The sequence below is a fragment of the Tinamus guttatus genome, unplaced genomic scaffold (genome assembly GCF_059628265.1).
Source record: "Tinamus guttatus ecotype Peru unplaced genomic scaffold, ASM5962826v1 Tinamus_guttatus_pri_ptg000038l, whole genome shotgun sequence".
NCBI lineage: Eukaryota > Metazoa > Chordata > Aves > Tinamiformes > Tinamidae > Tinamus > Tinamus guttatus.
In genome coordinates, this window is record NW_028288572.1 from 4,760,290 (window position 1) to 4,775,741 (window position 15,452).

At 35.0% G+C, this 15,452-nt stretch overlaps 1 protein-coding gene across 5 annotated transcripts in view; it reads right to left on the bottom strand.

Moving 5' to 3' along the window:
- EFR3A (EFR3 homolog A) overlaps window positions 1-15,452 on the bottom strand; it is a 58,102-nt gene that overhangs the window by 26,384 nt on the left and 16,266 nt on the right. For all 5 annotated transcript variants that reach the window (XM_010212415.2, XM_010212411.2, XM_010212413.2 and 2 more), the window contains 5 exons: window positions 13,633-13,709; window positions 12,902-13,029; window positions 11,877-12,027; window positions 7,514-7,635; window positions 4,551-4,700 (listed from right to left, as the gene is read on the bottom strand). In XM_010212415.2, the coding sequence (XP_010210717.2) occupies window positions 4,551-4,700; window positions 7,514-7,635; window positions 11,877-12,027; window positions 12,902-13,029; window positions 13,633-13,709 (628 nt within the window). The remainder of the gene's footprint in view (window positions 1-4,550; window positions 4,701-7,513; window positions 7,636-11,876; window positions 12,028-12,901; window positions 13,030-13,632; window positions 13,710-15,452) is intronic.

Below are 15,452 nucleotides of genomic sequence, written 5' to 3' on the forward strand. Positions count from 1 at the left end.
AGCTGAACTACAAATAAAATGCTTTCATAACAGGACTACAGGACTGCATTCATCCAGCACAGAGCATTGTATTACCAAATATGCACATGGCAAAAGAATGGCAAGTTATGCTTATTTGACCTACATTTTAACAAACTATTACCCATTATTAACAACAAATGAAGGCTATGACACTGCAAGAATTTAGGCAGTCACTGGGTCATATTGTTCTAATGATCTCATTCACCTGCCCACAACTGAATCTAATACTATGTGGGCAAGCGTGAAACAAACCTCCAAATCCCCTGCAGTAACAGATGGTTTGAGTTAAAAAAAGAAAAAAGTTGGATCAGAGCAATTAGAACACTGTCACCCACTTACCTACTTCATAACTAGACACTGTAGAATCTAGTCAACTTCAACAGATCATCCCTTAATGTTATATCTCTTTTAGGAAGAACTTGAACAAAGAGTATGACATTTATTACACTGTCTGCATCAGTACACATATATCCAAAATTTTTCACCACACTAAAATCCACTGGTTGGCTAGCCTGCTTCTTTTGCTTGCCATCTGTTTTTCCTCACCTTTATGACACTGCAGGGCTGTCAGAACCCCGTACTTATCCCATAATATGCTGTTAATAACTTGGGAAAGGTGAGGAAAAGAAAACACACATCTTTGGCACTTGTAAATACTTCATTCTTCAGACCATATAACAAAGGGATACTAATAGTAATTTTTCCCATAGTCTAATTTGGAAGCTGACTCTTTCTGAATATTTTATTTCCCGTAACAACATTAAATGTGGAAAAAAGCATGACATAGCAACTGAATTCTTTAGTCAAAAACTAAATGAGAACAACACAGAAGAATAAGAATGTAGACTGTCAAACTTTGCATCAAATATATTGGAGGTTGTTATTCGAGAAATTTGTCCTTAACAATTCATTACAGTTATTTAAATCATGGAAATTATTACTGATAGTAAGGAACAATAAAACAAGATGGCATGCTGGGAGGAGAGAAAAAAACAACAGGATGGGAAGATAAGAGTTTATTCTGACTGCTACTACTCCTTTAGTGCACTGAAATACACCAGGAACGGTGTCTTAATACTGTCACATGCTACTATCTCCTTTCTCACAGCAATGAGCAAATGGATTATTTAGTATCAATGAAGGACCACAAGAACATAAGAGTACTGAGTTAAAGAGATCTGATCTGCAAAATAAAGGTATCAGACGGATCTCTGAATTATGTGCTTCATACATTATACTTTTAAGCTGATACTGGTGTTCTATGTAAACTGAGTGGTTGAAAAGAAAGAAAATAAAGAAGGAATGAGCATTCAAAGCAATTTTTATAGGCCACAAGAAATTTCTTGCACAAAACCCAAGATAGAAACTTAAGTTAGGATTCAGTCACCTACATCAACACTGTGTAGCTATGCATTAGGAATTTCTTTTAGACTGCGGGAACCGGTACACTAAAACCTTAATTTCAATCAGTTCTGCAGTGCAAGGTTGTGTTAAATATATTTAAAACACAATTCATGAGAAGTGTCAGCTTTTGTTAATGTTCACTCTCCAGCACCATAAAACCACAGCTTTAGTGAATTACAGAAAGTTGAATATTAAAACGCCACTAGTCAAATGAAGATGCAACTCCATAGTGTTGCATAGTGTTGTCCATAATTTTCCAAACAAAAAGGATCGTCCAGTACTTAAGCCTTATTGCAATCTAAAAGTTTTAATATTAAAAATATATATATATGTAAGCCTGGTTATGTTATTTTTAAATGAAGTTACAATGGTAATTCTAGCTTGTCAGATTTTTAGTACTAATAAAAAAAAAAAAAAAAAAAAAAAAAAAAAAAAAAAACACCCAGGATAAAGACAGGATAAAGACAAAGATACTTACCTATGTATAACAAATAAATATTTAAAGAAGTGACATGCTGTACATTCTACTCCTGCCTCCTTACATCCTGTTTTCCCCACATATTGCCTAGACGGTTTTCAAGATACACGGTCACCTTTCTCAAAATATAAAGGTATGAATGGCAGTGCAGGAATAGCAGCTAGTCCCATTACTGTTTTGACATAGATTCCCTATAGAGGAATTCCCCAGAGCAGCAATATAAAAGGAAAGACAGACTGCGAACTGCATAACACACACAGAGCTGGCACATCAGGAAGAATATTAGTTAAAATGCAGTAAGAATCCATCATTTTCTGAGTGTTTGCACATGCAATCTCACAGCAGGCAACTTCCCAGAACTGCCTGGAGTCCTGGTTTAGAATAGGTTGCAAGAAGAATTTGCAGGACAAAACTTCCTCATCTGAAACAGAAGTTTTTAGGATACTGAGCATCAGAAAATGCAAAGTTATCTCCCACTGTCTCTTGGGATCACATTTTTGTTTTGGAGTTTTGCAGGACCTACCATGTTACTCACTGATGTGTGCTCCTTCGCAATATCAGACACAAGACAATGAATCTAAAAATAGAACTTTTTAGTTAAAAGAAGTTTTTACACTGCTTCTCGAATTTCTAAATTCAAATAAGAAATTCATGTTCATTTTGCTTTGCTGATAAACATGGGTAATGATTTTAGTTTTTAGATCATAATCAGAAAATGTTTGGCAAAACCCTTACCATCCCTTCATGCTAAGGCTTTCACCATCATCACAGGTCCACAGTGAACCAGAAAAGGATTACTTATTTTATTGCAAAATGCTTATGAATTTCATTTATCCTGCCATCTTTATTGCAGGTAATCTCTATCAGAAAAGGTAGCAACAAGGAACTGTAAAGAGCAATATTTTAGGCATTACAGCAATTTCCATAGCAAACATAAAACATGGGATCAAATTGGTTACAAGCAATGTCACAGTAGTAACTTCTATATTACTAAAAAACCCCCAAGAATTAGCCAATTAATTTGACCGGTCACGTTAAATAAAACTTAACTGCTACAGTTGAGTGCAGTAACTATAGAAATGTTCAACTACGATTCACAGTTATTGTTCAACCACCTACAGAAGATATATATTCCTCCAAAGTAGAATTTAGATCAATATTATGAATGTACTAAAAGATCTAAGTCTGCAGCAGGTGCCACAGTCTCCTGACTTCAATAAATCTGTCATTTTGGGCTTTACAAATATTCTGAAGCATGTTACAAGTCCTTAAGTTAAAACATCCTTTCCATTTCCAGTTTAACACATCTTGTGGTTAACATGTCCTTTTCCCCATTTTACCAATGTACATAAATGGACATAACTGACTGTTTGGAATTTTCTTAAGCTGGGATATTTTCTGGAAACTTTTCTCTCACACATAATGCTCTGATTCCATCTGCCAGAAAAACATGTTTCTTACTCCTACTCTTCAAGATGCCTCTGTTTACTCTCCATAAATATGAAGTCACATGTAAAACAAAACGAGAAATTCTCTGTAGCATTAAGGCCACCAGATCAACAATTTATAAATACTGTTTTCAGCTTGTGTGTCACATCTGTATCTTAAAAGGCCCTTATTTGCCACTTGGAAAATCATTAGTCATTTCTTCTGTTGTACGCATACTATAGAAAAGTTTCCAGCAGATTCAGATATTTAATTAACAGCTTTTTGTCAGATTTGTTTTTGGCCACCACTACAGCATTGCCCAACAAACAATGAGTCCTAAAGAATATATAAACTGACCTCCTTTAAGCAGTTGATCCAAATCCTACTTTAGTCTGAGTTTTTCTACAAGCAGTTAGCAATTCCTCTGATTCTGCTGTACTGAGCAAAGTAAAAGCTTGAAGACACTGTAAAGAGTTATGAGGAAAAGTGCCCACCTGAATGCAAGGAGCCCTTAAGAGACAGCAAAAGATAATTACACTGTCCTTGTTTGCAGAAAAGTTTCAGAATCATGGGCTCTTGTTCAGATTGCTCTACACAGGTAAAATCCAACTGAGCACATCCATATCACTGGGTAATGGGCTATATGCAGCAAGTAGATAAAGAATGGGCAGGTAAACTATTTGATTTCAGGAAGAATCAAGTAGTAGTAGTTAGAAAAAAGGGGATAAATATTCAGCTGAAGAGGAAAAGAAAAATAGAGAGGTCTAGAAAGTCATGTGAAAACGTGAAATGCCTGTCATTGTAATATTGTCTCTTGAGTCTACTGCCAGGGAAATACTGAAGAAGCTAGTGCTGAACATGAAGTGAGTTTTTAAGCTTGTTTAGTTTGATATACAGAAATTTTCCTGTGCTGCCAGTAACTACTTTTTATACTTTCAGTGTTTAGACATAAATATGTGTTTTTCATACTCATGGACAAAAAAAGGCGACATTTCTGTTGCAACTGCGACATTCTCACCAACAATACAAAGAAATTTTCAAGTTTCACTTTAATTACCAACTGGAGAAAGAGTTGTTATTAATGACCAGATAAGAAATAAAGGCCCTGTTTTAACCAAATACAATTAGCATGATTATTTGAATCACCTAAGAATATGCACTTGCTCATCGCTGCACCTAACACTATTAAAAAGCATTTACATTTTTTAAGCTCAAATACCTGTCAATATCTTCTATTTTCTGCATATTAAACAGCAATGATGGAACTATCTTATCCATGTGCTGAGGTTCCCATATAGTTGCTCGAAGTTCATCATTAACTGTTTTTCGGACCACTCCCTGAATGCCCCTAATTCCAGCAATGCGGATCCTGAAGAAGGGGAAAAAAAAGAAAATGAAAAAAGAAAAGCAACACCTTACAGCATGATTTTTGATTGATTATATTCCATTTCAACAAAACTAACCAAGAACTGAACAGCAACAACAAAAAGGAAAAAAGAACATAAATTCTAACAAAGACAATCTAAAAATTAGCTATTTTCATTACATTGAAGAAAAAAGTTTTCAATATTTTCATAAAAGGTTGTACAACTGAAAAGAATCACAAAACATTTTTTGTTGAAGCAGTAATAGACATTAGTCATTATCATGAGTACCAGGAACAGAATTTTACAACTAAAAATAAGTACAAGAAAGGTTGATACAGACATCAAATAAAACAAGCAGTACAAAGCTGTGATAAAGTTTGAAGTTTCTAATAAATCCCTCAAATTTTAAAAGCTTAATTCCATTCTGAACACTAGCCTTTGATCAGCCAAATTCATTGAAATAAAACATTTGCTAGATGAACTGTAGAGCTAACTGAACACTATGATTTATATTTTTGACGGAATTTAATTTTTGTAAATACATCAGACTGCAGCCTTCTTTTCAGCTATTTCTGAAGAATATCACATGCATTCAACCAGGATCTAGTATCAGCAACTTAGCACTTCTAGAGCTTTCCAGTTTTAATAAGGTTATAAACAGAATAGGGAGTTATGGAGGTTCCAGAACAGCTAGAAAAGCACTTCCTATTGCTGTAGTGCAGCTACCATGTGGCTGGGCTATTCCAGTATTAAGAATCTTTGACTGACACTTATGACACAGAGCCTAAAATTCCATCACATGGACATTTTTCCTAGTCTCCTCCACTGAAGGGGGAATTTCACTTATCAAGTGACATTCAGGATAAGATTCAGAAACGCATGTGCACACAGCAGTGGAAACTCAAGCTATCAGGTGGATGGTTTCTACTGTAGGATGAGCTGAGTTACTACCTGGGCTGTATCTGCTGCACTGTGTGATACCTGCATTTAGTGTTTTCGTCTGGAATCAGAGCTCACCCATTCTGTTGAATCACCTACAGCAAATTCAGCATGCCAGTTCCAACAGTCACTTTTCATAAGAGAGAACAATTCTAGAGATCTCTAAAATGAACTTAATTTGTTCATGCTTTGGATGATGTGAAAAGGCCACATTGCTATAGATTTGATTATCTGAGTAAATGCTTCTAGTGCTTCACAGAGGCAGGGGAAAACCACCCTTCTGCATATCAAGAGTGCCACTGCCACAAACTTCATGTTCTTACCATTGTACAGGAGGCTGGGGGTAGAGGAAGGAGAAGGAGCTTGTTACTGAAGGACTGCACAGCATCAAATTCCACCACAGTTCTGACAAGAGCTTTAATTCCTTTAAAAGCAGCTTGTGCAAGTCTCCAAAAGCAGAGACTGAACTTAAATCAAGGTCACGTATACAGTTTTATGTCAACAGGATGAAATTCCTTCCTGCCTAAGGAGACATCTACATTGCAACCCGGAGAACTTGCACCACAACCCTGACAGCATTAGAACTAGAGCACAGGGAGCAGTGCAGGCTGACAAGGTGAAGAGCAGAAGATTAAGATAATTCACTCTAACAAGAATCACCTATGTTTTGAGGTATAGAGTTTTGGGATATCCTTCAGAATGGGAGATCATACTTAGTTGATCAGTGAGGGGATTTCCAACATGTCTTAAATCATTCCATGTTCCAATTTGTTACTAAAATTCTCTCTTTTCTGGGAGGGTAGTGAAAGTAGAAAAATGCTAAAATCTTGAGCTGAGTTTCATATCCTAACCTGCTATAGAATGTTTTAGGATAAGCAAGCAGTTCACCATTGCTGATTCCCTAAGTCTAAAAATACAGTCATGATTAAGCACCTATATTTTTGGCTCTAAAAGGGATGAGGAAGCAGCGGCAAAAGTATGGGAGAAGCAAAAAGTTTAATCGTAACCTTCTAAGAGGTAGAAGTTTACTATAGAAACTTCTGCTTAACAATATCAGAAATCTAAGATGGCGAATTATAACAAAGAAAGAAGGAATTAGCAGATTACAGGAAAAGTGAGAGTAAGGATTGTTTCTGTTTAATGAAGAATTTTTAAAATTCTTCATTAAATTTTTAAAAAGTTTTAAAAATACAGGTTATAGATGAAGACAATTCAACTATTCCTGAAACTGCAGCCAACAAAGCAATCCTACACCCAAAAGACTCTATGAATATTTAACACCAAGATTTTTCACAATGTAATGTGTGGAAGAGAACAGCACTAGAGAAATGCCTATCATGTATTTTGAAAGGCTTTAAATTGTCTGAGAAGTTCCAGTTTTAAATATTCACAATTCATAAAAAGAACATCACTAGGGGGAGCTAAAGTAAAAAAAAAAATATGCCATGTTTACATAACACTGTAAAAATTCGTAATACTAACTCATGAAAGCATTTGTTTTATACAATATCATAGAGCAGACAGCTAGGGAAAGGCAACTTTAAGTAATTCTCAAATAACTGACTTAATGTACAATTTGCTATTCACATAAGCAGATCATTAATTTCTTAAATGATTTATGCAACTCACATTTCCAGCATTAAGTAGTGCCTTCCTGAAGGGAATCTTTGTAAATCAGCATTACGCAGGTAAAATTCCATTTAAATACTCCATGAGATCTACTCACCTAAGGTTTTCAATAGTTGCTGAGATTTTCTGCATGGAAAATGAACTGTTCTATTAAATGTCATACTAAAATCCGTATTACACACATTACAGACATGATATCAATGTTTCAGCTGTTTCTCTGCAAACATACATATGGACTGACACTTACTCAGTTTGTATTTCTGGATCTTGATCACAAGAATGACACATGGCACTGAATCGAGACACAAAGAAGTCATAGCGTCTGTGGTAGGAAGGGGTGTCTTCCTCAATGTTGGCGAATTTGACAAACTGAAAAAGCAGCATGTTAGAAAAGCTTGTGAAACCAATTCTGTGGAAGAAAATAATGAATCCTAAACTTCATGTTGGAATTTTCATCAAGTATTTCATTAAATAAATGAAAATCAACTTTTAACAATATCTAAGTGAAATGAACTTCACGTTTTTCTGTCAATTCCGTCTAGAGAAAAGAGGAGTCAGGGAACTGTAGACCAACCACTTTGATTTCAATTCACAGAAAGCCACCCTTCTCCCCCTACTTCTCCTCCCCTGCCTCCAAAAACAATCACAATTTGAAAACATCTAAAAATATAAGTACCAGTCAACATGGATTTGTCAAGAACAAATCATGTCAAACCAGCTTAATTTATTTCTATCACAAAGAAATAGATTTTGTGAATCCAGAAACAGCAGCATCTGTCATAACTTGACTTCAGTGATGCTACTGACAAAACTTTACACAAAATTCTCAAAGAAAAGCTAGCAAATCACTGTCTAGAGAAGACTCCCCATAAGAAAAATGCAAAGAGTCTGGGGGTTAATATATATAAGTTCCTGTAAATCGTCAAGCTGCAGTGATGCACTGTGCAAATCTCTGAAGAGGTCTGTCTGGAATACAGCAGTATTTGAGTTTTACTAGAGACTTTGATGATGACAAATGATGTTATGAGCACATAATTCCACACCAATGCATGGAATGAAAGAAGGATGAGAAACAAAACCAATGTGCCATCAACTGGTGATGTTTCCCTTGGGCGTATCATTCAACTTGCTTTAAAAATTAAATATAATTATGACTAATGAACAGTCACCTTCTGCACAGGACTCCAAACCCAAGCACTAATGGTATCATTGTTCCACTGGTACAAATAAGAAACTGTCCTTCTCAATGAGGCATCCTACCAACTGGGGAGAACATTTGTGGTAACAATTTAAATGGCATTATATTGGAAATATGCTTATTTCAGATAGAAAAAAATGTTTTGCTATCAAACTACACAGAAGAATCCACCAAGTCAACATTCCAGATTGCATTAAAATGTTTTGTATTCAAATGACATTCCTCCACATAGAAAACGATCACCTGAAAGTTAATTGCATAAACTGATTATATTCACCAGCTGTTCTCTAAAGAATTTTTTGTACCCTCCGTAAGAGTTTGACAGATGAATATATATCCAGAAAAGGCTTGTGCTGGAAATAAAATCTCAAACAAGTTCAAGAGAGCTCTTCCCGTCTAAACAGGGAAAAGAAGCATAATTCATTAATTTTGCCCTAGCACTAACTATTAATGATCTCGACAATACAAGGTAACAGTTGGGTTGCATATATTATTTTACCAAATTAGATGTTCTGCATGATATTTTGTTACTGAAGTGATTAGAGAAAGCTAAATTTAGTTCCGCAATTAGTTTCCAAAAACTAAAGCTTATTGCCAATCAGCCTTCAGACTATACCTCATTTAAGACCAAAAAGCCTCAGTTCTCACCATATTCCTTCAGTTTTCGAACTAGCATATGCTACTTCGTCAATGGTAAAAATATCTTTCATAACAGAAAAAGACAACTGTCAGACTGGAATCTGGTTTATTACAATAAAAATAAAGCAAAAATAAAAATTCAAGGTATATACTACTGAATTCCACCTGTTCTCAAGTCTCTGCCGATGTAGTTAGATTTACAATTCCATTATATATGAATAACTTGTTTATTGCAATAACAAATATATATAAACTGACGTTAATATAAATTAACTATGTTGATTTATAAAAACAATTTAAGCTTATGACAAAACATTATTTCTGCTTTTCATTTACATACTTTCATGCTAGATCTTCAAGTCGCTAATTTATGTGGCTTTCTAAAAGAGAACTCTAACTTGCTTTTATAAAGCAAACCTGAAAAGAACTGAATTTAAATTAAAAAGTCAAACAAACTAATCTTTTGGGTCTTTATTAGCTATAGAGCACTAAGTAGAAGTTCAGTCTTCAAGGTTTTTTTCTCTTGTCTTCAAGGCTTTTTCTCTGGCTTCCAAATCTCAGTTTTTGATAACAGCAGAAGCTTTCAGATCTTAAAGCTACTAGAAATTACTTAGTACTAAGATTTGTTTTTATCTGAAGCTCTGACTTATGAGGAGCCATGAGATGCACCACAGCTGAAGTAAAACCTGTTTGTGAGGGGCTTTTTTGGGAGGTAGGGAGAAGGCAACTCAAACAATGCAGCTAAGAGTCAAATTTTGCTGGAGACACATTTGCCTTCATACTCCAGTGAAACTTGGATGCCAGCTTTGGATGGAAAAATAATCAAGACACTTTAAAAGACATAGTCATAGCCATAATCATTGCCCACGATTAGAATTCACCTAAATTTGTACTGGCCCCAAAATGTGTTCAGCCTTTGCACACTGAAACTTTTCCGAAGGCTGCCTTTTCCCAGTTTAAAGATATTTATTTCCTGTACAACTTATCTTAGCACTTGCAGACAATACCACTTTTCTTTCTAATGTGATACAACAGAATAATTCAAGCACCTATAAAAGAGCTAAGCAGTAACTCTTTACAATCACAACTCACTTTTCTTTCTCTGGGTGGGGGAAAGAAAGAATTAAAACAAAAAAACAAAAAACAAACAAAAAAAGAGGATGTCAGAAGTGATGGCAAATCTTCATGTCTGGTGCCAAATTTCCTCAACAAGCAAGGCAGGTCAGCATGCCCAGAAAAGGCAATCTGTCAGTGCCAATAGAGCTTGCTCCTCTAGAGTAAACACAAAAAGACAGTCTGTTCTGTCTATTGACTATGGAAGGTGCCTAGGGAAATTAGTATAATTGAGCTAAAATTAGCCTTTGAAATGTCAGAGGCATATAAACTATTTGGTCTCCTGCTCTTACAGGATTTGACATCTTATTTATAAAAACAATTATTTTTGGTTACTGAATTTTACAATAGACAAACAAATTATTTCTTAATTTAGGAAGTCCGTTGACTTGCTTTGTTCATAAAAGGTTTCCTTAGGAACTGACAGGGATATCAAACAGATGACCATAACATGGATATCTGCTCAGTAACATATTTGTTCAGAAGAGACATAGATCTTATACATCAAAGTGGAGGCTGGCATTAAGTGCTCCCTACTGAGCACATTAAACAGGAAATTGATGCTTTTTGCTATTTGTCAGCCCAGGAAATAAATTTTAAAGCTATTCCCCTAAACAGTCTCAACCAGGCATTACTTTACCCTGATTCTTTTTGTTTTGTTTGTAATCTGTCTCAAATAAATAATTATCCTGAGTCAAGTTGCCCTATTTGTTTGGAGTCTAAGGAGACACTTTTTCCCTTCATCACTTTCAGGACTCTGCATTGCACTGCATCTAGAAATCCTGCTACAGAGCAGCAACACTCTGCACCTTCCTGCTTCCCTGGACTGCAATTTATGCTCAAAGGATGCTTGGAAGTCTTGGAGAATCCACACAGAGCCCATACACTAGCAAAGGCCAAGGCCCTGCATAAGAAATCTCAGAACTACTCTTTCATCTATGCAATCATGACCAGCTTCACACATGCAATCAAAGTCAAAACAGTCCACCTTAAAATCATGAAATTTCTTAGAGGCACATTGTACAGGCTGGAAAATACAATGGCTATAATGGAAACATGACAGAACCAGAACATTGATACCATCCATCACTCTTCTTGCTCAGGAGAGCATCTTCAAATCTTCATCTAATCACTTCCTCAGTTGTGCCTTTCAAGCCTGGAGCTGAACACCAAAACATTTAGGCTAAGGCCATGGTGAGGCCAGAATGCTGAATCTTTTTTTGCCTCCTGGTAACTTTCCAGACAACAGGAACCTTGATCAGGGGTATCATCACTGCAGAGATGCCTCATTTCCTCTATCCCACATCATTCCTCAGAGCAGGAAAAGAAAATACCACCTTACCTATGCAATGACTCCAGGAAGACTATCCTAAAGATTCAAAATATGAAAGAATAGCTTTGTTTCTTGCATAAAAAAATCATTTCTTCAGGAGATAAGCCCAGTCAAGAGCTTGAAAGATTTTTTTTTCCCCTGTCTGCTTGTATCTGTGTTGCATTTAGGTCCAAACACCAATTGCAACATGGCTAACTGACAATATTGCTACATACAGAACCTTCTCTATTCATGTTAACTGACACACTGTCAACTCTCAAACTCTTTTTGCCTTAGAAAACAAGCAACGATTTATTCTGATTTGATTCAGCATCTCAGTTTACTCACAGAATTGGTTCCTAGAACTTGCAGCTTTGGTTCTCCTGATTCCAGAAGCTTGGCCACCATGTGAAGGAAACTTTCTACAAATGGCTTTATGCTTTGAGAATGGCAAGCCATTAAAAGTTGGTCCAGGGCTTCCATGGCAATTAAAACATACCTTAAAAATTGTAGAGACACTCACATTAACACACATGCTTGATTTATCATAATTCTCAATTTCATCAGTTTAGGTCCTTATTACTACAGAGCTACAGAATTTAGAGATGAATAGCTGGAAGAAACATTCTTACAAAAATCTAAAATTGTATGGGCATTTCCTACATTTAAATTTTTTTTTTACTCTTTTTAATTTTATCATATATTTAAATATATATTTATATATATATATTTTTTTTAAATAGAAATTCCCTCAGTTTCTCCTACTTGTTTTGTAAGAATGCTTTTAGAAGGCATGTCAAAACGAATAATACTGAGAAAAAAAAAAAGCATACAATAAGAATTAAATTGAAGTATATATTTTTAATTATAAACACCATATTTCTAGTCTTTAGCTCTTATGCTCATTAAAGTCACAGTATGGAAAGTCAGCAACATATCCACTTTTACAAAGTACACCAAAGAGAAGAGTTAAAAAAAGAAGAAACAATGAATTATCTGAAAGATCAATCATTTAATCATTCTGTGAAATTCCAGAAAAGGTACATTCTCAATGCCAAAAAATGATCCCCATTACAGATACTTCCTTTCTTTTCCAACTCTTACCACTTAACCTTTTTTGCACTCAATATTTTTCTACTCGACAATCTTTCAAAGTTCTCATTCAAACAGACTCAGAACATGATACAGTTTAAATGATACAGTTTAACTTCATATTTAAGTATAATATAGTCAAACAGGGCTGAAAACTATTCCCACTTCCCCATTCTCTGAATGGCTTTCAATGGCCTGGGTCTATCAACTAGACCATCACAGTGATCATGAAATGCAGCTACTTTTTTTCCCATCTTTTATGCAGCAGTTTATTTCTTTACCCGTAGCGGTGTCTGACAACGTCTCTGCTCAGCCTCTCTGCCAGGTAAGCACCAATTCGATCTAGTTTTTCTGGTGCAGAAACCGCATAGAAAGTCAATTTCTCCATATCGGCTTTAACAAGACCATCCTAAAACAGAGGCACAAAACCACAGAAATCAAATTCACAGAGACTACAAAACTTTTGAAGCATCTTTGCTTTTGTCTCATGGAAGTTCAAAGATTGGATTCCTGCAGACTGGAATAAGTAACTGGAAGAAATAGAACTTACGAGAAAAACTGCTGACAGCTCAGCTGCAAAAACAAACAAACAAAGAAAACAAACACCCAGCAATTTAAATCAAGTAAAGCATTGCTGAAGGAAATGAACTAATTATCCTTACCTACCTTTCAGCCAAAAGCAGTATTTAGCAAAATGCATAATCAGTTCTGAGAAATACCTTTACGCTACTGGTACAGTTTAATTTCATCCCTCAGCCCCGAATATAACATATATTTAATGCACAATTTTAACAAATTTATCCTATATGCAAACAAGATTTTTTTTTTTGGTCTCAGACAAGGCTGAAGTAACTCAAGGCTACCTCTTACAAAAAGATCTTTTATTGAACATAAAAAAAAAAGATAGCAAGAAACTGTGAAATAGAAAAAAAAGAAAAAAAAAACTCAAGCACTATGTATTCACTAAAACATTTTCAAGCATCAATTGCTTAAGTTTTAAGTCATCACTTACTTTTGGATCTTCAGGAAATATGTTGTCTACCAGACGCTTGTAGCGAGGTCGCAAAGCAGCACAGCAACAGCACACTCCTGAGGACAGATTTACCCAACAGGTTTTAGAACAAAGTTAAAATGAAAAAGGGAATTTTCTTTAAAAGTGGCTTGTTGACAAGGAAGAAGAAAAAAAAGAAAGTAACAAACCATAAGATGAGGAATGGTCTTAGTGTTTGTAATGTCTGGGTTTTGCTCTATCTAATATTCTAACACATTATGGGGACCAGTCTAAAAAAGAATATTAAAGCTTAAACTAAGGTGAAAAACACTCTGCCTTTCTCCCTGTGACCCAGAAGGTGCCTTCAGAAGTACTCTGGCAATGTTTAATATCCTTAGTTAAAATTAGTATCATACAGCTAACCACATTTACATTTGTGTAACATTTGTGTTAACCACAACAAATGTTTTATGTTAATTGTCAGTATAAATTGGAAATCTGGCAAGTAACCTCACGAATATGACAGATGATTTTAAAGAATTTTAGTTTCCATTCTCCACCGACTGCTGGATTACATATTACTGTGAAAATACATATACTCTCAATGAAGTTTAATATCTTTATTTGATGCCTTATCTCCATTCTAAATGAGCATTTCATAACACAAGAAAAACTCAAAAGAAAAAGAAAAAAGGAGTTGTTAATAAAAGCTGCATTATGACAGGCAACTGTATAAAGGAATATAAATTAAGAACTATAGAAAGTAGCGTAAATCATATAAATCAGTATAATCTAAAATATAGAACACAATACTTCACTTATTCTACAGTTTATTGGTGATGAAAGGTGGTTAGTTAAAGTTAAAAAGGGTATTTTGCTGACCTCGTTTCTATCCTGCCAGTGATACACAAATCGGTAGAAAAAAAATCTATTATCAGAACAACACATAGAACTTAATTACAAAGTATATATACATTTTTTCCCTAGGATTCAAGATATAATTCTGATCTGCACAAACAGAAATACCATCTGAATTAGAAATATAACACAAAAACAAAAAACCTCACAAGTTTCTAGTTATATGTCCAGTTCCTTTACTGATGCCAATTTATTCCAAAGCTATTTAAACAACTTGACAAATCCAAATTTAAATTGCTTCAGGTATGGAAACATTATCAGACTAACTCACTGGTCAGGTAGCAGATCGACATTAAAACAGGGAGATTCAAAGGCTCTTTCCCAAGGATGCACAAGGACCAGGGGCTGTCTTGTCTTTCAAATCTCTGCTACCCCAGAGTAGCTGAATATCTCACAGTTACCTTAGGAAAGGGATCCATTTATGCACTCAAAAAAAGGCTAAAAACCTTTTGCTAAAATAATAAAAGGATAATTACACCAATTCAAAATAGGCAAAAGAACAGAGGTTATCCTAGGGGGTAACCTTGATGTTTACAATGTATCTGCAAATTTTCCAGGCTGGTAAGAGATACGAGTCAAAGATACCAGGATTTGTATTTCTTTACAAACACACAAGACTCGCTGAGCAGATACTGCCCCATCCATTCCACTCATTTGACACTTTCCTTTCCAAAAAAAAAAAAAAAAAAAAAAAAACACCTGAATTCCACTCACAGTGCAACAACTCCACTCTTAAAACCTATCTAACTAGAAACTATCCTGAAATATGTTGTTGAAGTAAGACTTTGACTTTAGTTTCTCTTTGGTGCTATTTTAACTTAATAATTATTAAGTGTCAATTATAATCAGTAAGATGATCATAAACTTACAATATTACTCTAGTAAAGATGATAACAAAGAAAATCCCAAGCAATAAACTTTCT